Source organism: Marmota monax, unplaced genomic scaffold, assembly GCF_021218885.2.
Source record: "Marmota monax isolate L192 unplaced genomic scaffold, Marmota_monax_Labrador192_F-V1.1 WCK01_AAM20220418_F8-fsc00097, whole genome shotgun sequence".
Lineage (NCBI taxonomy): Eukaryota > Metazoa > Chordata > Mammalia > Rodentia > Sciuridae > Marmota > Marmota monax.
Window position 1 is genome coordinate 5568118 of NW_026694162.1, and position 25863 is coordinate 5593980.

Sequence of the window (25863 nt, forward strand, 5' to 3'; positions counted from 1 at the left end):
ATTTACAGAGTATGGAATTCACTCTAGAAGCACTTGCCCTATAATCCTATTTATTTTTAAAACTAAAAGTTTGGAAATTTATTTCTAATTTTTTCTCTCCCTTTCTTGGTTGATCATTCTATAAATACTTTTGTATGTCAGTCTCATGCATTTTTTCGGAATTTTACCACATTCATATGTGTCTATGAATGACCTAATTGTTGTGCATAATTTAAAATTTTAAATGTTCTCATACTCATTTTGCAATCTCCTTTTTTCCTCTTCACAATATGTATTTATAATTTGTCTCATTTTTACTATACTCTAGATAATCCATTTTAACTTCAATGTAAAATTTAACTTTAGCAAACCTATTTTTCTATTGTTGCACATCTAAACTATTTCCCAGGCATAAAAAAATGCTGCAAAGAATGTTCACGTTCATATCTACTTATGCACTTATATGACAGTTTTTCTGATATATATCTATAAATAGAGTTGCTGGGTGTGTTTTTCTTCAACTTTAATTTTGCCAAATATCTCTCCAAAATGGTTGCAATAATTTAGATTCCCAGAAGTAATACACAAGAGTTCTCATTTCTCCCACATCCTTGCTTAGTTAATGTTCATGCGATTTGTCACAGTGCAGAGACTTCAGCCATCAAGACCCTGTTCTGCCCACTCACTGTATGACTTAATGGGATCAATGCCTTATGGTGCATCCAATGGGAAGCTCTACTCTGTAGTTCTCTACTATTTTTATTTTTTGGCCAGCTTCATCTGTCAATTAAAGGAATGTTAGATCTCATTTGATTAAGATTTACTTCTTCATACTAATTCTATGATTTTTCCCTTTATTTATGTTGAAATATTAGTTCTTAATTGTTATATCTTCCAGTACATAATTCTTTTATCATTAAAGAGTTTTACTTTTTATTCCAAATGACACTTCTCGTTTCTAATTCCATTCACTTTCTATTAAGTCTGTTAAATGCTGTTAACATTTCTGCATAGTCTTTTTTTTTTTTTCATTTGTATTTCTTACATCTTTTTTTTACTTTTATTTTCAAGTTTCTGGATGATTTTGTATGCGCATCTTGAACTTTAGGGTATTGTTTTTATTTATTTATTTATTTTTGCAGTGCTAGGGATCAAACCCAATGCCCTGTGGATGATAGGTTAGTGCTTTACCATGAGGCTATACTGCCAGCCTCAGACCTATGTAGTTTTAATTGTTTGCTTGCTACAAATGAAATGGGTGTTTTTGATCCTTTAATAAATGAGTTCTATTCAATTGTCTCCTATAGTGATTTTGGTACATTTGAATTTATCTAGGTCTTATCTTTACTATCTTTTCTCTCTTTTTTCCCTTTTATTCCTTTTCTGTTTTCTATAAGACTAGTGAAGTATTCCATATTTTTTCATATATGTTGAATTTGAAGTTACGAATTTTCTTTCTTCCTTTTCTTTTTTTTTCTTTCTTTTTTTTTTTTGAACCTAGAATATTGAACCCAGGGGCACTTAACCATTGGGCCACATCCTCAGCCCTTTTTAAATTTTTTTTTTATTTTGAGACAGGGTCTCACTAAATTGCTTAGGGCCAGCCTCAGTTACTGAGACTGGCTTCACACTTGTGATCAGCCTTCTGAGCCATTGGGATTCCAGGTGTGTGCTGTTTTACTTTAAAGATAAAATATCTAGAAAATGTCACTGTCTGATAAAGCTAACAACTAACAAGTTTTTTCAATATATTATAGCCTATTAAGAGAAAATAATACAAAGAAAAAGAAGGAAATAAAGAGAGAAATAGAGGTACAAAAAGTAAGGCTTCTTGTAAGAGGAAAGAGATATCCACAAATACATAAAGACATCCACATCCTCAAGGTCAGAGTTTATGAAGTAAAATCTTTTATTACAGCTAAAGTTCTCTTGGAGCTTTCCTTCCAGGTATTTAGTCAAGGTGTGGAGACTGTTCCAGCCTTGGTCATTCTAGCCCTAACTTTGCCTTAAGGTTTACTCCCTATTTATACACAGATACTTGTGGCCAATATGATACCTTGTGGGTACAGTTCAGACTCTTCTGAGAGCAGGTTTTATAGGAGAAGGAGAAGGAGAAGGAGGTGAAGGGGGAGGAGGAGGGGAAGAAGAAGAGGAGGAGGAAGGAGAAGGAGAAGGAGAAGAAGAAAAAGTAAAAGCGCTGGTCTCCAGAGAAGAAAAGGGCATGAAAGTAGCTGCGGAGGTGTCTTAGCAAACTCTCCAATTTAGCCAGGACTGAATCTGCATACTGGGCAAGCTCCTTTCCTGGGTGCCCCATAGTATAACAGAATGCCAGAGAATGCAGAAAGAAGGTCCCTTAGATAGTATTTCCTTCCTCCACCTTGGAAACTGACTTCCAGTTGAGAGCTTGAAAAATTGTGTGATTAATTCTAACAGGCTTCTCTTTCTTGAGTACCTTTCACATTCACTACCTTGTTTAGTCTCACATCCACCTACCTGAAACATTAGAGTTTTTGTCCTCATTTAAAGGCCTGAAGAAATTGAGGTGCTGAGAGATAAAATACTTTGCCCAAAGTCAGGGCACAGCGTACTGAACACCAAAGCCCATATGCCTTACCATGACCTCTCGTCCTGCGGCTACTTGCAAGAAGTGGTTGTTATTAAACAAGAGGTGTTGCCAGAAATAGTTTCCACTCCCTTCACCCAGCTCTGAATAAGACTTAAAAACCAAAACAAGATTTAAATGACTATGGGCTGTGGTTGTGGCTCAAGTAATAAAGTGCTTGCCTAGCACACGTGAAGGACTGGATTCAATACTCAGCACCACATACAAATAAAATAAAGATATTGTGTTCACCTAAAAAAAAAAAAAAAAAACCCTAAAAAATAGATATTTTTTTAAAAAAGATTTAAAAGACCAAACAAAACCAGTGGTTATATGAAAGAGTGGGCAAAGACAATGGTCCTTGGGGATTGGGGTTCCACACCTGGCCTAGAAGATTTGCAAAGATGGGGTTTGTAAACAAGCTATAGAAAAGACCAAGAAAATTTGGCTGTACATTAAGGCAGCCCAAAGCCTACTAGGATATAAGACAGGAGGGATTCTTACAGTGGTAAAGTGGAAAATAAAAGAGAATTCTTTCCAAAGGCTCTAGGGAGGCTGCAAAGAAAACCACTAAGCTGTTTTGAAAGTGAAAGATAAAGCCACTTTTGTTATTTCCCTGAAAGAAGTGGAGTGTGGTGTTGATAAACACTGTTTTATGTACAGATAAAAAGCAAAACCAGGCCACTGCAGTAGTGACTGGCAAAAACTATTATTGATGAAAGGAACAGGAGAGGCCGAGTGAAAGGCCTGACCTCCAAGGGACTAGAGGCCTCTGAGCAAGACAAAGCTATTGTCTGAGTTTAATATTGTTTAATAAAAAGAATTCGTGCTTTCCTGTACTTGGACTCTCAGAGACTAATAAAATTGTGTTGTCTAATATAATAGGTTATTTGAGCTTGAAATTGTGGGAGGAGAAAAACCCAAATATAGGTATTCAAATTTACACTAAATGTAAGAATTAGGCAGATGACCTTCAGAAACTTTTATCCCATTGAACTCAGTGGATGCAAAAATCTCAGAGGATTAGAGAGCTATTCTGTGAACACAGAATTACAAATCTAGGAGAAATTCAGTCATGATTTAAATTTCTGTGGTTCCTTTGAAACATAAACCATGGAAAGTCCAGTTCACTTTTAGGAGCCGTGAATTTCACACTGTTCTAGGAAATAGTACTGTTGCCCTTTTGGAACTGATTATTTGTAGTTTTTGCTGATTTTTATTATGAAGGTCTATACTTTGATGAAGAGGAGACAGTCTGTTTTAACTATTTGAAGTTTATTCTTTTTTGACATAAAACTATGGAACACTCAGATAATCTATGTCATGTTAGTATTCCTACAAGAGAAAACAGGTAAGACTATGTAGAAAGCACTAGCAGTAAACCTTAATGCAAACAGTCGATGTGTTTAAAAGTTATTAATTCATAACCTGTAAATGTTAACTGCATATGACTTAAATGTTAAGTTCCCACATTTTAAGATTGTCTTCTACAGTACAAATCCATATAGCCAGACTTTACCATTGGCTTCGCAAATCAGAGAAGTAGATAGAATGTGCAAGAATCAAAGGATAAATAATATTATGAATGTATATTACTTACATTACCTAGTTAAAGTCGTAATCTGTTAAAACAGCTATGGGTTTATTTCAAAAATGTAATTAAATGCATTACTAATAGTGTAGTGGTGTTTTCCAATGTTGGTAAAATTATTAAAGTTCGTCACTTTCATAGAGTCCAGATTGAGCTGCCAGACGCTGAAACTCTCCTTCTGGGTTAAAAGCTTGTTTCACATCCAAACCTTTCCCATTGAGTGCTAAATATTTGCTGAAAGTTGGTCGAACACGCAGCTGTTTAGGAGCTGGAAGAGTTTGGTTTGGACGGGCTGAAATAGATCAAATAAAAGTTAATTCAGAAAACCTATTCTAAAACAAGTAAGTCAGTTACACTTGGTATTCATAATCAGACTTTCAAGAAAAAGAATATTATGGGGAAAGCCCCTTAGGATTTATACTATACTGAGATTGGTGTTTCTTATTAAATCTTCCTGGTTAGATTCTTTCTAGCGTTGGGGTCGATAGCCCGACTTACCTGTAACATCTAATCTCGTGTTACATGTGGTCACCCCAGCTTCATTCACTGCAGACACGGTATACCACCCAGCATCTTTCTTGTTTACATCTTTTATCAGTAAAGTCACTCTCCCAGAATTGTCATGATATAAGCTAAATGAACAACAAACAAATATAGGAATTAATTTTTTTTTTTGGTGAAAATTTAAGGATGTCTCTGACCTACTAAGTCAGACTAATAAGAAGAAAAATAGTCGAAAATTCTAAGGCTGTATCTGATCATTGCCAAATAGCTATTGGTTTTCTTGAATTAAACATGTCACCTGTGGTGTAGCTTAGTGCTCACCTACTAAGTAGAAAGCTCTGGATTCAATACCCAGCACCACACACACAAAAAAGCCATCCCCATTCATCTTGTTATATATTTCCTTCAGCCATCTTTCTTCATTGTTAATACAAAGGTAAATCCTAGGCTATTTAAAATTTCGGATTAGTGGACTCTAACTTAATGAATTTTCATTACATTTCTATATGCATTTTTAAAAAATTAGACAAACTGAGACTATAATTGCATGCCATTTATAATGTATGTTAAAGTATAACTGTATTCATCCAAATCAACTCTAGGCAAATCTAGAAATACTTATCCTACCTTATTCGGTCAGTGTTGAATTGTACCATTTCATTATTCCTTTTCCAGAAAAGCTTTGGTGGAGGTATAGCTGAGATCTGGCATTCTAGTTTCACTGATTCTCCCTCAAAAACTTTTTTGCTCTGTGGTTTGTAGATAAACATTGGTGCTCGTTTATGTTCTTTTGCTACACATTAATAAAAAAAATCAAGTGTTTGGAATATTATAAAATGATATAAATCAAACTTGTGTATGTTGACATTAAAGTTTTTAAAAGCAGCAACAGAATTAGAAACTTTTTTCGTTTTAGTTAAAATGCTACAACATACATTACTATTTCATGATGTTGAATTCTTTAATTGTAATATAATGACTAATTGAATTTATAATTATGTTTTATTCAAAGAATTTAAGTCATTGATCTATAGGGAAGTAGCATGCGTGGTGGTAATAGTTCTAGACTTGGGTTCATCTTCGCTGTTGGGGGCATGTAGCTCAGTGGCAGAGTACTTGCCTAGCATGTGTGAGGCACTGGGTTCCATCCTCAGCACCACATAAAAATACAAATAAAGGCATTTTGTTCATTTAAAACTACAAATTTTTTTAAAAATAGACAAATATCTGTAATTATTATGACTTTGGGAAGCACATGAGTGAAGGAAAAAGTGATGGTAGAGTACTTTAATTTTGGCTTTTCTGAAGGAGAAATGAGGAGACTGGACAGATGCCAGCCATGGTCTCTTTGAGCTCTAATACAGAATTTCTGATGCTATCAGCACAAATAGACTTGCCCAAAGTTTAATCACTTGAATTATGTATATATTATGTTTTATTCCTAGGTCACTAGATTTTCTCTTAGATTTTCAGGCCTTTTCAGACTATCATAGAAAAATATTTAAAAAGATTTTTATTTAATTTTGACATAATACAAACTCAAAATGTCTTTTAACCTGATCAAGTATTTTATATAATAAACAGTGAATTAAGGCAAAATATCCCATATATGATAATACCATAGTTTAAACCATTTTAAATATGGTATGTTTAAAGTACTTACATTGTAAAACAGAACATGAGTTTTTTAAGAACTCTTCTACCAAAAAGAAATTTGAGGTATAAGTTTTGTCATGCCTGTTTACTAAAACAAGTGAATATATTTTTGTTATAATTAGAGACTGATTTCCTAGAAAAGTTACCATTTAGCCAGGTATGATGATACCCATCTATAATCCCAGTAACTTGAGAGACTGTGGCAGGAGGACTGCCAGGTCAAGGTCAGCCTCAGCAACTTAGTTTCAAAATAAAAAATAAAATTTTTAAAGTTTTTTTTTTTTTTTAAAGGACTGGGGTTATATAGCTCAGTGGTAAAGCACCCCTGGGTTCAATCTCCAGCATAAATAAATATTGCCATTAACTCATTTAAAATTACAATAGTTTATGACAGTTCTGTAATAACATGAATCAGGTTGGTCATTTTAGACCAGATAAATAATATAAAGTTTTGACTTTGAACCCCCATAGGTTCAAATTTAGTCTTTCTAAAATTTTATGATTTCTTTTCTAGAAAAGCTTTTATGGTAGATCTGTCATTCTAATTTCACTGATTTTCCCTCAAAATGTCTTTTTAAAAATTGTTGTTCTTGTAGATAAAAATTGGCATTCTTCTAGGCTGGGTAGACATCAACCTGGAGCATGAAATCCTCTGGGCTTTTCATTTCTTTTCTTAAATACTTTTTTGGTACTACTGGATTTGAAGGATCTCTTCAGTCTTACCAAGGACATCCAGCTGCACAGTGAAGGTGGCTTCCCCTGCTCTGTTCCTGGCAACACAAGCATAAGCCCCTGCATCTGAAGCTCTGACCACTTCAAAGATGAGTGAATGGAAACCCTTCTCAGATACTATCATTTTGTGCAACTCATCCGACTGAACTGGTCTTCCATTTAGATACCATGACACATCAGGAGCCGGCAGCCCACTCACCTAGAAACAAAAACGCAGGGCGTGACAGAATTTTAAAAGTATGGCATCATGGGAACCTACTTGTCCACTTAGGAATTTTTAACGATTTCAGTATCTGAGTGAGTTTGTGATCAAAAATGCAAAGCAAGAGCTTGGAAAGTTATTTGTAATTTAAAAAAATGAAAGAGTGGAATTAAAACCCATGAAGTTAATATATTATTTTCAGACTAGCTCAGGTCACATCTAACTTTCATATACAACCTCAGGCTCTTTACGATCTTAATTAATATATTGACAACATTAATTTATGTTACGTTGGTCTCCTCAAGGAATATGGAAGTCGTATGGCTTTTCTGGCTGCAAAGGAAGTCCCAGAGGCACTTATCTAATTGTTGATTGAATGAGTAACTTTTCAAAAACAGCATTCTTCAGCTACAGTTTGTTAAATATTTTTGGATAAGCCTTAGCACTAACTTTTATTGATAAGAAATCTGAAAAAAAGCATTTTCTAAGAATAAAGTCTCCAAAATGAGAATAATAAAAATGTAGTCTTTTCTAAAGAGCTGTTCTAGCCTAAAACAAAATAAACACCTCTTCTAGGCCAATAGAAAGCAGGGTGGCTTAAATTTTTTGATGGAGGAGAATTAGAGCTGCATCATACTTTAGAACTCCTCCTGTTATGAAACCTTTGGTTTATATAGAGTATTAATAGGGTATACCTATTTACTCAATGAATCATCATAAGCTTATAAGGTATGTGTCTTTGCCATTCCCGTTTTACAGAAGAGGAGACAAAAGCATAGAGTAGTTGTTATGGTTTGGATAGGAGATATTCTACCCAAAACTCACATCTGAGACAATGCAAGAAAGTTCAAAGTGACAGGAATGGGAGGTTATACTTCATGTATGTATAATGTGTTAAAATACACTCTATTGTCATGTGTATCTAAAAAGAACAAATTAAAAAATTTAAAAATTCAAAGGGAAATGATTGGGTTACAAAAGCTTTGACCTTTATCAGTGCATAATTCACTTGAATGGATTAACTGGGTGGTAACTATAGGGAGGTTGGGTGTGTCTGGAGGACACTGAGGAATGGCCTTTGGTATATATTTTGCCCCTGATGAGAGAATCTCCCCCCTCTTCTCTCTCCCTCTCCCCCCACCTCCCTTCTCCTTCCTGTCATGTCCAGAGCTGCTTTCCTTTGTCACACCCTTCTGCCTAGTTGTTCTGCATCACCTTGGGCCCACTGCAATGAAGTTGGCTGTCTAGGGACTGAGACCTCTGAAACCATGAATGCCAAATAAACTTTTCCTTCTCTCATTGTTCTTGTCACATCTTTTGGTTACAGCAATGAAATAGCTGACTAAGACAGCAGTTAAGTGACTTGTCTAAGTTTACACAGCTGAAAAGAGGCAGAGTCAGAGTCAGGATTCAAACTCAAATCAGTTCAGATCCAGAATTTGTGCTCTTATTTATTTATATGTAGTACTTTTCTGTTCTTTCCCTTTTCTTTTTTGGAATTTTTGTCTTTCCAAAAAATATTTATTGGTGCATCATAATTATACATATTAGTGGGTTTTGTTGTTACATGTTCATATATGCATACAATTTCATTCCCCTGTACTTCCCTTTTACCTCCTTTCCTTCCTCTCCCTGGTCCCCTTCCTCTACTCTACTGTTTCACTTCTATTTTCATGAGAACTCTGTCTCCCTCACCTGCTTTTCTTCTCTCTAGTTTTTATATATGAGAGAAAAACTACAACCTTTGACTTTTTCTGAGATTGGCTCATTTCACTTAACATAATATTATTAAGTTCCATTTGTTTTCCTGAAAATGATATAATTTTGTTCTTCTTTATGGCTGAATAAAGCTCCATTGTATATTAATGCCACATTTTCTTTACCCATTCATTCAGTTATGAACACCTAGGCTGGTTCCATAGTTTGGCTATTATGAATTGTGCTACTTGGGTATGCGTGTATTCCTATAGTATGATGAGTTGAATTCTTTAGGATAAATCCAAGCAGTGTTATAGCGGGGTCATATGGTGGTTCCATTCCCAGCCTTTTGAGGCCCCTGCATTCTGATTTCTATAGTGGAGCATACTCTACTTTTCAAGCTGTGTACCAAGCTATACAGTAGGAAGAAAATATAATTTTTAAAATTTGGTATCTCATGGTCAATTTTCCCCCAGAATATTAAACTCTTCTCTTACTTTGAAGTCCATTCTGCAGAATCTTCCTTCTTCAATTGACATGTTTTCTGGCACTTGAATGAAACGTGGTGGGTAAAATTTCTCCTGGATTGCATCCTGATCATTCACATCTCCTCTTGAGGATGATCTGCTTCTACAGAAACATTTTAATAATAACCATGCATAAATGTTGTCATACAAGTATAGTTTGGTCATGAAGTTTGAAAGCCCAACCTACTGTTTGATTTGTTAGTATAGTAACAATGGGCTGGACTATTAGAAATGGTAGCAATTCAAACATTTGGTACGTTTTTGCAGGAAATGATTGCCTTGAATTAATGAAGAAGCTGATCTATGAGTACTCCATAGATTATTCCTATCATCTGCAAAGATTTATTAGAATTTGGACAATTTCTCATTGTCATGAGAAAGTTGTTTAACAAGAAAACATAATCTTGGCCTATATTACCAAAACATTAAAAAAAAATTCCTCAATATAAATATGATTAATATTAATTAATTAATTCTAATTAGTATTAATATAAAATTTAATTACTATTAATATAAAATTTTGGCTCATCATCTCTGACATGAGAAAATTCACATTGTGTTTTAAGAAGTAAAGTAGTAAACTTGAGGGTTTTATAAATATTACATTTTTAAGCTAAAAATATTCTAGGTAGCAAAACATCAAAAATGTTAAACTTTTTTTTTTTTTTTTTACCTTACTTGTGATGTAGGAACCTGCAGTCGTGCATGTTCTGGGTTGTGATGCTTGAAATCAAAACATAGTAAGAATGTTAATACACAGGTATTAGCTTAACATGAAGCAGAATTAAGCAGTTGTAGTTGAAAAGAACTTGTCTATTTGGCTGTATTTGTACAGTCATGGTTAGTTTTACATATTCAATTTTTAAACATTTTAAATAGACTACAAACTTCTTACTCTAGCAAGAAATGCCTACAATAAATAGGACTATTTAACAGGTATTATTTATAAAAATTAGCTACACTTGGGATTGATGAGGGTTCATTTTTTAATATAACTATTTTGTGACAAAGGGTGATGTGATCCCCCTGATGTGTTTGAAATGGGAGCACATGGGACAGATTGTCCTTGAGTAAAACAGGAATAGACATGAAGTCACTTTTGTTGGCAGTAGATACAGGGTCTTATGCCTGCTGCTCAAAAGTGGCACCAACATCAGTAAACACACATTAGACTGGAAAATACTTCTCTTTATAGCTCGTGTCACAAAGTCCTATGGGTTGCCATTGGAGATAGTGTAAAACTGTAAAAGAAAGCTTTGAAAACCCGCATGGATAACTTCCTGTTAATAAAGATATATTTACTTTAAGCAAATATCTTTTAGGATTTATATCCAAGTATCAGAAAATTATTTCTGTTTGAGAAAAAAGTCAGAAATTGATGGAAATTATAATATAATTAATTATATATTTAGGGACACTTTTGTGTATTTTACTGTTCTTGGAACAGTGGGAGATAAAAAGCAGTGAAATATACAGTCCCTGTCCAAATTCCTGAAATAATCCATATGGGAACATAGAAAATCTCAATATAAAAAATATATTTTGGGATGAATCTCTTTAGTTAATATGTCTTAGTTATAAATGGACACAATGACTTTATTTTTAAAATTTGTTTTTATGTAGTGCTGAAGATCGAACCCAGTGTCTCTCAAGTGCTAGGCAAGTGCCCTACCACTAAGCCACAACCCCAGCCCCTGTCTTGTCATTTTTAAACAAGTCTTAACAATTCTAACAATTTTTGGCTAGGCTTAAGGTTCTTTAAAATGTCAAAACAACTATTCATTTCAGTGATCCAAAAAATCCAATAATATTTTTTTTGGTTAAAAATTATTCAAATTGTTTTGGCTGTGGTTTGAATATATTGTATTCAGAGATGAAGTATTTCTGTTGTACCATAATTTGATGACATTTTGTATTATTTAGGTATAGTATTTGAAGTAAGAGTTATCTTTTCTGATTCCGAATGATATTTATATTGTTCTTTTTTTCTGGTACTTTTGGCTTCATTTTAAAGGTTTTAAAGAATGAATGAATGAATGAGAAAATAATAGATTCTCACCCTTGAAATAATATACTGTGCATTTATAAGATAAACTGTCATCAACATAATGTTGCTCTGAGTAATTTCTACTATACAGATGGGTTTGTGTCTTATTCTTGTTGTAATTTCCAGCACCAAGTTTGGAGCCCAATAACTAATAGGTGTTCCATGTAAATATGCTGAATTAATGAATGAACAAACTGCAGTCACCAAGATGAGATATAAGTTCTATCTTCAATGTTTACTTTTTTATTTATTTGATTGTGCTCATCCTTTTTCATAGGTCTAATTGCATTTAACAGAAACCAAAACCTGATTTTCAATTTTCTATACTTGGAAGCTTGGAATTCTTGAGTTTCCCATTTCCTTTCCATGGGTCCCAGTTTCTTGTGGACTTTTCTGTAGGGCATTAGTGCTAATTATAAAAGGAAGATACGTGGATCTTGGGGCACAGGCCTGTCATCCCAGTGACCCAGGATGCTGAGGCAGAACGATCACCAAGTTTGAGGCCAGCCTGAGCAACTTAGGGAGACCCCCCCTCTCAAAATAAAAATAACAAAAAGGACTGAAGATGTAGCCCAGTGGTAGAGCACTTGCCTAGCTGCTTCTTCAACTGTATATTTTCCTTTAGGTTAAGTTAATCATTAAAAACAGATTGGTCAGACACAATCCTATGGGATATTTGTTTTATGTCCTCTGTAAAATTAACCTCTTCTTGCAAAGGATTCTTTTGTTAATCTGAGAGTCATTACTTGTAAGAGTTTTTTGTTTTGTTTTATTTTAAATACAGGAACATGACAAAAGGGATTGAACATTTCATTAATATTAGGAGTATAATTTAAAACATTTAGATGATTGACATTTATGAGAAAAGGTTTTAATTACTTTGAGCTTTAACTTTTGTCCTGTTAAAGATTTACAACACCAAGTCTCTGTCCCTGTAGAAAGAATCCTAGGTCTAATTGACCCTTAAATGTCCAGATAAAAAGTAATATCATCAGCTTGGTGTTTTGATTTTATGTCAGCTCATCTGCAGACATTAGGACTACAGAAAATGTGGTAAAATTTCACACGGGCACCTATACCCACTCACCATCCATGATGGCCTTTGTATACTCTAATGGAGAATGGAAGTGATTGGCTTTTATTTGCAGTGCTGTTTATAAGCATTTAGAAAAGCAGACATTTAAAAATTGCACAGGAGGGGAGGGGGGATAGTAGAGGATAGGAAAGGCAGCAGAATACAACAGACACTAGTATGGCAATATGTAAATCAATGGATGTGTAACTGATGTGATTCTGCAATCTGTATATGGGGTAAAAATGGGAGCTCATAACCCACTTGAATCAAATTGTGAAATATGATATATCAAGAACTATGTAATGTTTTGAACAGCCAACAATAAAAAATTAAAAAAAAAAATTGCACAGAATAAAAGTGCTTTAAGCTGGGTGTCGTGATCTGTGTTTGTAGTCACAGGAATTTGAGGCAACCTGAGCAACACAGCATGAACCTATCTGAAAAACAAAACAAAGAAAGAAAGAAAAAAGTTTCACTCAGATAAAGGTTATTTTAATTTACCTGTGGTGAATCCTGTGCATCACTATTCTGAGCCTGAAATACAGCAGCTGCATTCTGTGGTCCCAGCAATCTGCGAGCCATCTTTTCCTCATATGTTAGTCTCTTTAAAGAAGTCAGTAGAAGATGAGTATCAGATTTACTACAAGGTATTCAAACAGATTTACCTTAAAACTACTACTGTAAGTCAGAACTTCAAAGAAGCATGGTTCTGTCCATTGAATGATAGAATCTATGTTTTAAGCCATTCAAAACATTATTTTCCATCTTTGTACTATTTCTCTCATGTCTAATAAAGATTCCTGTAGGATTTCTATTTGCTCCTAAGAAAGACAGGCATAATCACCCTTAGATAAGGCCCTCCAAAGTAAGGGGGAAATCTTTCCTTTCCTCCTTATTTTGCATATTCTAGTCTCCTTCTTTTTAAAATATAGTATTGTATAACTTCACATTCAAAAATAAATTTTTATTAAATGAAACACTGATTATTTGATTGTACACACTTCTGATTGATACCAGTGCAACTGATATGCTAAATGTACTTGGATTAAAAGGAGATAGCACTGTTTCAAAGATCAGTGATAATACCAATGTACACTGTAAGTGCTACATAAAAATTATAGCTTGATGTATTTATCCATCAATATTATATAACAAAGAACATGAAGAAGTTGGGTTGACAACATTTTCTATTCATTATTTGGCCATCAGACATTTTATGAGGGTGATGCTTAAAACAAAATTTTCATTAAATCATTCAGATTGATTTTTAATTAGAGTTATTCTTTTACTATTGAAAACCAATCAGTAATTTCATGCAAAATAATATGAACTAGCCCACAAATATTCCTTCTTTTTAGATAACCCTATTCCTTGTTGCTTATATGAACAAAGATCTGTGAGATAGAAATAACTCTCTTATTGAAATCAGATTTTTATAGTTTAATTGGTCTTTTGTACAAAATAGACATCTTTACTTGATTTCCATTATGAAGAAGGGTGTCCTTGCATTTCAGCTTCCTCTCCAAATCTTGAATCAAAGCTTCTTTAGATCCCTGTATTTCATGGTCAGGAGTCATTGGTGTGGGCTTAGCATTTGCAGTTTGGGATGGCTTGGCATTTACAGGTTGACCAACAGAAGATTGTTGATAGCTTATAAAGGAAGAAGAAAAAAACTTCAAAATTTAAAAAAATAGAATCAACTTCATTATGTAAGTTATCTGCAGATATGGTGAGAGCACCACAAAGAACTACTAGTGTTATTAAAAACACAAAATATATGGAAAATTAGGATATTTCGTGCAGAATAATATGGACTAGCCCACAAATATTCCTTCATGGGAAAACTGGCCACTGCCCTAATGAGTATTTTGCCATGATCATAATGAATGTTCCCTAGTTATACAAATGTGACAACCTTGGTCTGTTCTCTGACATGTTCCAGTCCAAATATTCACAAGGATCATTAAAAGAACTTCTGGGCTAAATGGATATGTAGCTCCTCCCAGGGGAGCCAGACTTCACTTGAGCTGTCTTTAGAGTCTTGATTAGGAATCACTAGATTGTAAACAGATTGAAGAAGAAAAAAAGGTGTCTTATTACTTATCATTGTATCATTTTATATTCACTAAGCACAGGCATAGGAGACATTGTCAACTGAGTGAATGTTTTTCGCTATACTCAAGATATTACGTGTTGGAGTTGTTGATGTACATTTTTCCTCCTTCCATTTCAGTTTTCTTATTTTGACTATATTAATCCTTAACTAAAGTCTGATTCGTTCAGTTAATAGCCAAACCAAGTGTTTAAATAAACAGTGAACTTTTTGTTTTTTTGCCCCCTCCAGATTGAATTCCTGGGCCAAAATTGCACAATTCCTTTAGTCATATAGATCTCAATTTACTCCAGCTGTCTGAAAATTTAGCCTATTGTGTGTTTTTTAATTCCAGCCTGCCATCTTCATAAAAATCACACATTTGTTAAAGCAAATTAGAATTAGGTAATTCTAATTTTCAGACTATCATGATACCTCTTAGAAATCCTGGAGGATTAACAAAAGCAAGCCTGAGAATCACTGATATCTCTGAAACCTCAGATACTTTATTCACTGAATATTCCCATAATTTCCAGCTTAGATGGCTTGAGTGTTAACAGTTGATACCTGTTCCTATTTATAAACTAATATTTTATTTGTACACAGCTTTATGAGTCTGATTTTCTATCACCAATTAGCCCAACCCTTAATTTTGTTACAGATCAGAAAACTGAATCATTGAGCAAGTGTGGCACTTATTGAATATTACAAAGCACATTTTTAAAAGAAGGAATACTTAGAAATTCCTCTCAATTTCTGTTGTGTGTGATTTGATTAACTGAATGAAATGTTTGCTTACAGGCTTCCTACCAATGAAAAGCTAAATAAAGCTTTCAAACTTCTTTGGGTCAGAATTCAAGGGATTATCTTCGAAGACAGAGCAAACTTGAGCCCATCATAACAATGAGGGAGTTGTGCACTAATGTTCAAAGGGCCAGGGCTTTCCACCCTGTACAGCTGAACATAGAACGGGTATCATGTAGCTATGGGAAGATTAAAAGAGGTGTCTCTGGTTGCTGAAAATGGAACAGCTAAAGCTGGATCTTTGATCTTTGGTTTGGAGACCTCCTAGGCTTTCTTTCTTATTCTCTCTATTTTTGTCTTTCTTCCTCTCTTCTTAGGACTGTGCACAGAGCTAGGTACATGATTGAGCCTCTGTGAATATTTGTTTTATAACTTTCTTTCCTGGGCAGGCATTTGGAATGGAATGGAAAGACTTGACTAAGAGAAACATTATAGTCAGGAAAGATTATTTTAGATTTAAACATAGATGAAAATGATTATCTGGGTAAATGTAACCAAGAAAGATGTACGATGTATGATATGGGAATGATGGAATTTGGGGAGGAAGAGAGCAAGGAGCTCTTAATTCTTAAAGGGATCCTTCAAAAATATTAGGTCAAGGGCTGGGGTTGTGGCTCAGTGGTAGAGCTCTTGTCTAGCATGTGTGAGGCACTGGGTTCAATTCTCAGCAGCACATATAAATAAAATAAAGGTTCTTCAACAACTAAAACAATTTTTTAAAAAATTAGGTCAGGTCTATGAGAACGCTATTTTTATAGCTCAAAAACAGTTGACTATCAGCCATTTCAAATGTTTTAGCCTAATATCCGTATGATTCTAACATGTGATTTTGGCTTCTCTGATTATTTTTTGAAATGTGGAAAAGGTTTATTTGCAGGTTGAATTTGTGTACTCAGTTCAATTAGGTTTCCAATGTTGTCACCAATACTAGACTTTCCAGAAAAATTAGCCTTTAGAGAAGACTGATAGAAATTAGTAAGAGTTTTAGGGAATGTGTCAATATGCCTACAACAAGACATATTCCACCAATTTTTGAGATGCCTCTGATTGAATTCTCTGATGTCCTAGCCAGCCAAGAAATAGGAAAACTGATAGCCCTAACTATGCATAAGCATGAAGTATTCAGTTCATGTTTTTAAAAAAGCCCAACCACCATTTCCTTCTTCATATCAGGTTCTCCTAGGACAGTCTTAGGCTGTGGAAATAGTACATGCTTGCCTAAGGCTGCAGGTATTTTTCCCTGGATTTAGATCACCCAACGAATTTAAACAAGTTATGGTTTTAATTTCCAAAGGAAGCCTTAAAGTCCTAAGTCTTCACCTATAACAAGCCTTCCTTTTGCTCATGGTAAACAAAATTCATATATGTGAGTGTCTGAATCCCAGATTTTTGAAAAAAATTGTTAATTTAAACTTCTTTGAGCCAAATAGATATTCAGGATTAGAGGGGGAAATGGATAGGAAGAAAAGCCTAAGGCTGAAAAGAAACTTAATAGCCTTTGCTTATGTGAGAGGAAATCCTATCTGAAGAAGAGAAGACAGGTGTTCTTCATCTCAGTTGAGCCCAGACCAGAGGAATTAAATTTACAGCAAGAGAGACTTAGCTTAGACCTTAACAAAAAGTTCACTGTTCTTGGGTATGTTAGAAATCTTGTTTTTTTTTTTTTTTTTTTTTTTTTGAAGATGGAAAATAATAGGTAAGTAATAGTATGGGGTAATAGGTAATTTGAGTTCAGCTCAGCCTGGACACTGGAGAAAGGATCAGATTGACTTCTTATTGCCAGCACTCTGGTTCAATGTGTTCTAGGAGGATTATGGGATGATACTGTAAGGTCACATTGCATTTTTACATAGTACAGAATGAATTGCAATCCATCCCCCTCCCCCCAAGCACCTCAGATACAGGTTCACTGTACATACAGTATATATATAAAAAATCACTTACTTGGATTCCACAGTGGAAGGGGTTTTACTGGTACTGTAATCAGGCTGTGATGGTAATATGGAGCTGAGGAAGCTGGCCGGGGACTGGTTATAGGTGCCTGTAACCCTTTGGCCTGGGTTGGAGCCAGCAAGCGGCTGGGAAGCAGGGAAAGCTGAGGAGGACATGGTGATGTGAGAGCTCACTGTGGAGGTGGCAGAAAACCTTTGCTCTGTGCACTGGCGGGGCTGGATCATAATGGAAGACTGTTTGGTCTGGCTAGAGAAGCTGGATGTTTCCGGTCCAGGAGGCTGCAGTCTAGAGCCACATGGGTTTGGGGACTGGATGAAGTGTTTTGGACGTTCGTAGTTAAACATGCTTAGCTGGCAGATGGAAGATGAAGGCAAGTGATTACTACAATGATTTGTTCCTGGAAAGGCGGGGTCCTGAATGTGGGGCTGCAAGTCTGGAATTAGGGAAGGTCTTAAGAAATCAGAAGCAGCCTTGGTCTGCCCCTCCTTGCTGGGATCTTGGGAATAGTGTGCTTCAGGCTTTGGTGAAGTGGGCTTTTCTTGATGAATATTGTTCCTTCAAAAGGAAAAAATAATTACGTTGTTAATTTTTATTTAAACAATATTGTTTATTTGACTTTTTTATTTTATTTATTTATTTATTTATTTATTATTTATTTATTGCTTTTAAGGTTGTAGGACTTTCTGGCTTCTGGACTTTCCCTTCCTTTATCTGTATCTTTGCACACATGACTTTCCCCCTGAGAATAGGTAAAAATGATTCATTAGTGTTTGTTTACCCCGGGTAAGAGCCTATGTAGGGGCTTCAAAATGTAAAAGCATAAAATTGTCTTTTCCGAGAGGTTATTTTCTAAAAATATTTTTTAGTTGTAGATGGACACAATATCTTTATTTATTTTTTATGTGGGGCTGAGGATCGAACCCAGTGCCTCACAGTGTGAGGTAAGCACTCTACCACTGAGCTATAGCCTCAGCCCCACCAAAAGGTTATTTTTCAAAAGGAATTCTTTGATGATGCTCAGTGTGATAAGTATATGATCTCATAATTAACTTTTACCCAGATGCTGAAGATTTATTAACCATAGAGATTTTATGATTTAAAATTAATAGAAGTTAGGGCTGAGAACGTAGCTCAGTGGTAGAAGACTTGATTGGCATGTTCAAGGCCCTGGGTTCAATCCCTAGTTTCACAAAAAAGTAAATAAATAAAAAGATAAATAATAGCAGCTAAATATATAAGGTCAGCCTCTGTTCAGTATGAAGTCTTCCCATTGCTCATCTAAACAGATTAATTATCCTTCTGATATACCAATTAATTAACATCCTGATGGTCTCTGATGAACAACATCTTGGTAAAACAAGGGAAGCAATATGCTTCATTTATGAAGAACATGACTTTAATATTTATTCTTTATTCTTTTGCCCTTTCTCAATTTTACAAAGTAGGGTGAACATCTACAACTCATTTTTTATCAACTTCAAGTGGAATTTTTTTTAATCTTACAGTTCACTGTCTCTTTCTTTCCCCTTAATTCCAAGTTGGCTAAACTAGATGGTAATTAAGGATTACCTTTGTGTATGCTTGTCTCTGTATATAAGTTACAGACTGCATTCCAAAGCCACTAGTAAATTTTTTTTTCTGTTATTTATAGATTATACTTTCTAGTTATTGGTCTTGATGTTCTCTTAGAGTTTTACCTTTTATTACTTGTTTAGGATGTCTTTTAGACTAATTTTGGAAAGGTTTTAGCTTCTATTACTTATTCTTTTAAAATAGCAAATAGGAAGTAGAGATGGAAAGCACTTAAGAAGTTAGTCTGTCCTTGGAAAAGACGATACCATTTCCCTTACTTGGCCCTGCAGTAGCCTTCTTGCCTTCCTACAGTAGTAGATCCTTATCTTTTTGTTTATTTGCCATTAAAAGTAAACTTGATTAATAGCAGTTAGGGCTGGGGATGAGGCTCAGTGGTAAGAGTCCATGCCTAGCATGCACAAGGTCCTGGGTTCAATCCCCAGCACACACACACACACACACACACACACAAAAGCAAAACAAAACAACAACAAAACCTTGAAGGATTATATTTGCTGCTGATTTTTTTCATTACTATGAAAAATCTAAGCAAGATTATAAATAGACATAATACACAAAGATTAGCCATATATATTATTGTAACATTGACCCTATTTTTATTCAAAATATCAGATAATTTAATTCAAAGTACATTTGGTTTGTTTCACATAGTATGAAACAATACTAAGATAATGATAAATCAAACTTTTAACCAAAAAAATCAACCAAATTGTTTATCATCATTGAAACAAAGTCTTATAATTATTTGAGTTAAAATTGAAAGAAAATATCAGTATTAGCATTTTTTCCAGATCAAACCAACTTCATTCTAAGGTTGTATATGTAGCTTAGAGTTAAATTAAAACTGGCATTTTTAGGAAAGAATGAAATACAACTAAATAGTCAAGCAAAAGAGTCTCTTGAAAGAGGACACTTAAAAGATTTATATTCCTTAATTTAAAGTTATGAACACAAATGCCTTCAACCAGAGAACATTATAGAAATCAACTACATTAGGCCTTTAAATTGTTGGGGGAAAACATCCAGAGGGCTTTAAGTCAGTCTCCTCAAATAAAAGGTTTCTATTTTAAGGCAAGTAGTTCTGTAGTTACGGGTTTATTCACTCCATTGCAGAAGTGAATCTAGAGTTTATTTCCTAATTTCTTTTCTGGGTAGACAAATTATTTGGACTCATTCAAGTAACTCATTTCAGGTAACAAGGAATAAACTATTTAACAAATAGCCAGTACATATTTTCCCAAAAGGGTTTCCTATTTTTCTTTACACTTATTTTCAGAATATCTTTACATACATTTTCTCTCTCTCTCTCTCTCTCTTTTTTTTTAAACATATGGTTTCAAGAATGTCAACTATCTTGTACATTTTGGGGATGGACCTACATAATTTCTGATATTTTTTAAAGCTCAGTTAAAAATATGATCTTTTAAGATTTTCATTTTATCTATGTCTCAAAAAACTTTTATGCAAATACTTATACAGATAACTCCAAAAGTCTTTTTTTTATATTTGTAGTTACTCTTCAACAATCCAATTCTATCAGAGATTTGATTACAAGACAGTATTCTTTTATTCCAAGTATTGTTGAGTCAATTCAAAGATTTTATAAATAAAATAGTCTCCTATTTTAAAAATACTAACCTAAAATATTTTTAAAATATTAAATATTAAAAATATTTCCAATAGAGCAGAGACTGCATGGAAGATAGGGGGAGGATTTTTGAGACCATAGGACATCATCACAATTGCAGTCAGATCAAGTGTTTCAAGGAAAAATGATGCTTTAAAAATAATGACACCCAGTCATCTTTCTCTCTGATCTTTGTATAAATGCCTTCCAGTTTCCATGGAATGAATAGGTTACTTTCTCTTTAAATCTTTATAAAACAAAGATTTAATATTGGGACTTTCAGACTTTTTAACTGAAGATTGTCTTTGGACCCATCCCTCTGATTTGGACAAAAAACAAAAGCAAAACTCCAAACTGTAGCATGAATAAAGAAGGGACTTACCCGGGGTTCCAGAAGTTGCCAGCTGGGTTTAACCCACTATAGAAGGGAAGGAAAAGGCATCTCCTTCCCTCACGGGCTAATCTAGTGGCTCTGTGCTTAGTATTATAGCACCACTGACTTTTATCAGCTGCCAAACAGTGACATCTGATGTGCTTGCCTGTCCATCTACCTATGCTGGCATATCAAAGTAAGAGTCCACAATCTAAACAATATCTCAGATGTCTTAGTGATATTTAAGGAGTGGGATTACATGAGCTTCTCTTGCAGGCCTCTTTATTTTAGACACGAAGTTTGACTATGAGCTTAGCAAGCTCTTGTGGGGGGGAAGAGCAGTAAATTGGGAAATGGGAAAAAGTATAAAGAAAACTCAATTTATTTACTGTGATGGGGACTTGGACTCTTCCCTGTTGAAGAGACAAGAACTAAAGGAAAAACAGCATTCTAAGATAAGGTTTTCTATCTAGTAAAACTTCTCCAGTGATAAGACCAGTGGTGGACTGGTTCCAAATCGACTTGTATTGCATCATTCTTCATCTGAAAGCTCTTTTTCCACTTGCCTAATGAGAGTGAGGGTGGAGTTTGATTCAAGCAGTTTGTTCAAAGAGGAGGTGTGGTCTGGGCAGAGGCAGGAGAGCAGGGTCATGCTGATATGTCACTGGGAAAGTAGGCAAATGGGAAAACATAATTTAGTTTCATAGGCAAGTTTCTGAATCTGTCTGGTGTATGCCCCTTTGACTTACAACTTTTATTCTAAAAGAGTTTTGAAACACTTAAGGAACAACCAAACAAATAAGCAATCTATGCAGGCTGTCAATCTTCCTTCCTTCCTTTCTTTTTCTTTTATTCTCCCTTTTCTCCCAACAGTTAGTTTCCTTTCTATTTTTCTCATGGAGACCATTATAGCATTTAGACTTCCTTTATTATTTTATTTTATTTGTTTATTTTGATGTGGTGCTGAAGATCAAACCCAATGCCTCATGCGTACTAGGCAAGCGCTCTACCAGGAGCTACAGCCCCAACCCTAGACTTCCTTTTTTTCTAATTGAAATTTTACTTGTTCATTCTTTGCACAGGTAAGTAAAAAACTATGGAAGAAACCTTCAAATCAACAAAAATGGTGGAGTGAGGTAGGTGGCCTGAGGATCAGGCCAATTGAGTAGGATTATCTCCATTTAATGATTTCAGTCCCCCTCCCTCATAGGTAGATACTCCAATCTGGATTTAATTACCACGTGCCTTCAAGTCCAACAAATAGATGTTTGAACACATTAAAGCACACGTAAAACTCATCACGACTGACCATGTAGGGGTTCCTTCCTTTGATATTCAGTGAAAGTTTGGTAATCACTGCCTGAGCATGCAGCCATTACTTAGTAGAGAAAGCATGCTACACTTGATGAGTAGGTGGCTGCCTACAAAGTCTTATTTCAGGAATCTCCCAAAATATTTCTCCACATCTGCTCATTGATATTTCAAATTCCATTAACAGGAACAAAACCTTTCAATCCAAATTAAAATGAGATGCAAGTGACATAGAAATAATAATAGCTAACACATAATAGCATCTACTATGAATAAGATGCTATTCTAAGTATTTTAAATGTCATATATGTGACTGCCATTTGGTTCTGCCTGAGAACAGGATTTGATGGGGGTAAGGAAGAGGAGCTATTAGATTTTAGGTCTCTCAGTACAAAAAATTTGAAATGCACTTGCCAAGTAGGTAAGATGGCCAGAAAACTGCTAAATCCCCAATTATAGTAGGGTCTGAAAATATTATAATTGAGGAAGAATTTCAGTTCTGGTTATTCTTTGTCCTTCAATATTTGCCTCTTCTTATCTTTAGGGGTTTGTAAGATATAATGTGGGCTGCAGTGTAATACATGTGGTCACCTTCAGTGTTCATCAAGGCTAATGTTCTTCCTATAATAAGGGTATTAAGGCATGATTTAGGTGTATTTTGCAACACCATTCTTAACAGTTAAGGATTCACATTTAATAATATATTATGAGTCTGGTTTTTTCTACTTTTTAATGAATTGTTTACTTTTTTGAATTGTGTTTTAAGTTCTGTCACAAAAGTGGCCATTTGAATAGTAATTTGAGAAAAATAGCCACTGTTTTTATCTATTTGAGAAAAATCTTAGAATCCTAAGACTGAAAAGAATCAGGAAGATAGCAAGTGGGTGAACCTTACTCCAACTGTTTTTATTTCTTTTTCTAAGTTATCAGTTAGGGACTCTAAAAAATCAATCCAATGCTTAACAAAATGTGGTTATTCCCTACTATCTCATTGAAACCTTCCCTACTACAGATTAGGGGAATTCCTTGATCTATTGTCAGAGGAAACAGGATTAATATCCAGCTGTCATTCACTCTTCTTCATATATAGCTATTATTGTTTTTTAAAATGTAAAGTGTATATGTTAAAAAAAGATTGATTCTGTGAGGTACTTCTAAAGTCATAGTCAGATGTCCATGATAAAGTTCATTTCTGTTATGTCAGCTGAAAGGACTAATTAATGAAATTGTATTAACTTCAGGGTACACATAATTTATTATGGTTATTGAGATTTTGCACAGAGATATAGTGAAAAGGAATTTGGCTTTTATAGAAGAAGAAATCTTCAAAACAATGAAGGTGGTGGATTGAGGTAGGTGACCTGAGAATTGGGTCAGTTGAGTAAAATGATCTCCATTTGATGGCATTTATAATTTGAAATACCCAGTTTGCCATTTGACTTGATCTGATAATCTTCTCAAGCAAGAAGTGAAAATGTACTCCACTGAATTTGGCATCAAAGAGTAAAAATGATAATAACATTAATTTGACTAACGTTCTAAAACTTTCTTGACATATTACCTTTTTTATAATCTGTTTTAGAGACAGGAGTAGGAATACTCTACCACATACTTGCTATGTACACTTAGTCAAGCTGCTTGAACTTCAATCTTTAATAACCAATTGAAAATGAAGCTAGTACCTGCATTACCAACCTAAACAAGATGATGGTGAGGGACTTGAAATGGGAAGTCATATACAGACTGTCCTATGGGCACAATATACCTCCTCAACCAGATTCAAATATTTCTGAAGGAGGGGCTGTTTAATTATTTATCTTTTTGATTGGCAAAGTATAGCTCATAGTAGACAGGAAAATTTTGTTCGTTTTTATGGAAATTTTACTCAATAATTTCTCCACAGATGATTTATAAAATAAATAAATAGATAAATAAATAATAGAAGTTCATGTCTCACTTTGTTATCAGAGAATTTCAATATGCAAATGGCTATTCAATATTTCTTTTTTTTCTTTTTTTTTTTTTTTGGTACTAGGGATTGAACTCAAGGCACTCAACCACTGAGACACATCCCCAGCCCTCTTTTGTATTTTATTTAGAGACAGGGTCTCACTTTGTTGCTTTGCGCCTCGCCATTGCTGAGGCTGGCTTTGAACTCACAATCCTCTGCCCCCGCCTTCTGAGCTGCTGGGATTACAGATGTAATGTACATTTTTACATTTAACAGTCCTTAAATAATAACAACAACCAAAGATAGTAATCTCCCATAAAAGATACCATCTTACAAATGCAATGCCTTTAAAACTTTAAATATGAAGAAACCTTTAAGATGTCAGTATTGGCCAACTTCCAAGGCAACTCTAGCACAAAAACAGATAAACATATAGAATGTGGTTAATAAATGATTGTTGAATAAATTGCAGTCTTATCTATTGTTCCACCCACCCATTCTTCCTGGACCCCATCAGGAATCTTTATTTATAGAAGTAGTTACTGCTTGGGCAACTAGAGATACCAGAAGCTAGAGTGATTCCTGGAGACTAACCCAGAAACCACAGTCATGGGCCCTTACTGGAGACCTATTGTTCCTGATTAAAAAGAAAACAATGCAATGAGAGCATATTTAGTGTAGTAAAATAATAGCTACCACTAATTTATATATATTTGCAGTGCTGGGGATTGAACCCAGGGTCTTGTGCAAGCTAGGCGAGTGATCTGCAACTGAGCTACTCCCCACTCCTCTTGTTATTTATTGAGTCCCTACTATGTTCACATACTTTGTTCTGGGTCTATTAGTTTCCAAGTCCAAAGTCCCTCACTGTCTTCATTGCAAGGAAAACTTGGAGTATGTATCCCAAGGTCATGGAAACATGAGGAAGGAGCTCTCAACAACATGAGCTGATCTGCAATTTGTGTCATTTGTAGAATGAAAAACTTGAAGTAGATGGCCTCTAGTTGTTTCTATCAAACATGATATATTTCTCTTACCTCATAGACCTAAATACTACCCAAGAAATCTTTTCTTTTTTCCCTCTCTCTTCTTTTCTTTCTTTTCCTTCCTTCCTTCCTTCCTTCCTTCCTTCCTTCCTTCCTTCCTTCCTTCCTTCCTTCCTTCCTTCCTTTCTTCTTTCTTTCTTTCTTTCTTTCTTGGATTGGAGGAACTCAAACATACTTTACCTCTAAGCTACATACTCAGCCCTTTTTATTTTTTATTTTGAGCATGCCAAGCTTCCACCTTAATCTTCAGAGTTGCTGGGATTACAGACATGTGCCACCCACCCAAGAAAAATTTTCTTAAAAAGGATTTCAATATCTTTTTTTGCTGGGGAGCACCAGGGATTGAACTCAGGTAAAACATTCCACTCACATCAGGGGTATTCAACTACTGAGCCACATGCCCAGCCCTATTTTGTTTTTTATTTAGAGACAGGGTCTCATTGAGTTGCTTAGCACCTTGCTTTTCCTGAGGCTGGCTTTGAACTCGTGATCCTCCTGCC

At 34.8% G+C, this 25863-nt stretch overlaps 1 protein-coding gene across 1 annotated transcript; it reads right to left on the reverse strand.

Moving 5' to 3' along the window:
- Nucleotides 1–3837: 3837 nt before the first annotated feature.
- Myot (myotilin) lies at nt 3838–21213 on the reverse strand. The gene is made up of 10 exons (XM_046465844.2): nt 21065–21213; nt 17454–18017; nt 14089–14263; nt 13115–13216; nt 10165–10214; nt 9462–9594; nt 7056–7263; nt 5304–5469; nt 4671–4804; nt 3838–4464 (listed from the first exon to the last, which is right to left on the reverse strand). The coding sequence occupies exons 2-10, from the start codon at nt 17804–17806 to the stop codon at nt 4292–4294; spliced, it is 1494 nt and encodes a 497-aa protein (XP_046321800.1). The 5' UTR covers nt 17807–18017; nt 21065–21213; the 3' UTR covers nt 3838–4291.
- Between the last annotated feature and the right edge of the window lie 4650 nt (nt 21214–25863).

What these genes read in the sequence shown, in the direction of transcription:
- Myot (XM_046465844.2), bottom strand. Translation starts at nt 17,806, where the DNA reads ATGTTTAACTACGAACGTCCAAAACACTTCATCCAGTCCCCAAACCCA. An exon ending in ATGCACAGGATTCACCACAG is followed by an intron (nt 10,215 to 13,114) that starts GTAAATTAAAAT and finishes TTTGATTTCAAG; the next exon opens with CATCACAACCCAGAACATGC. An exon ending in CACGAGATTAGATGTTACAG is followed by an intron (nt 4,465 to 4,670) that starts GTAAGTCGGGCT and finishes GATCTATTTCAG; the next exon opens with CCCGTCCAAACCAAACTCTT.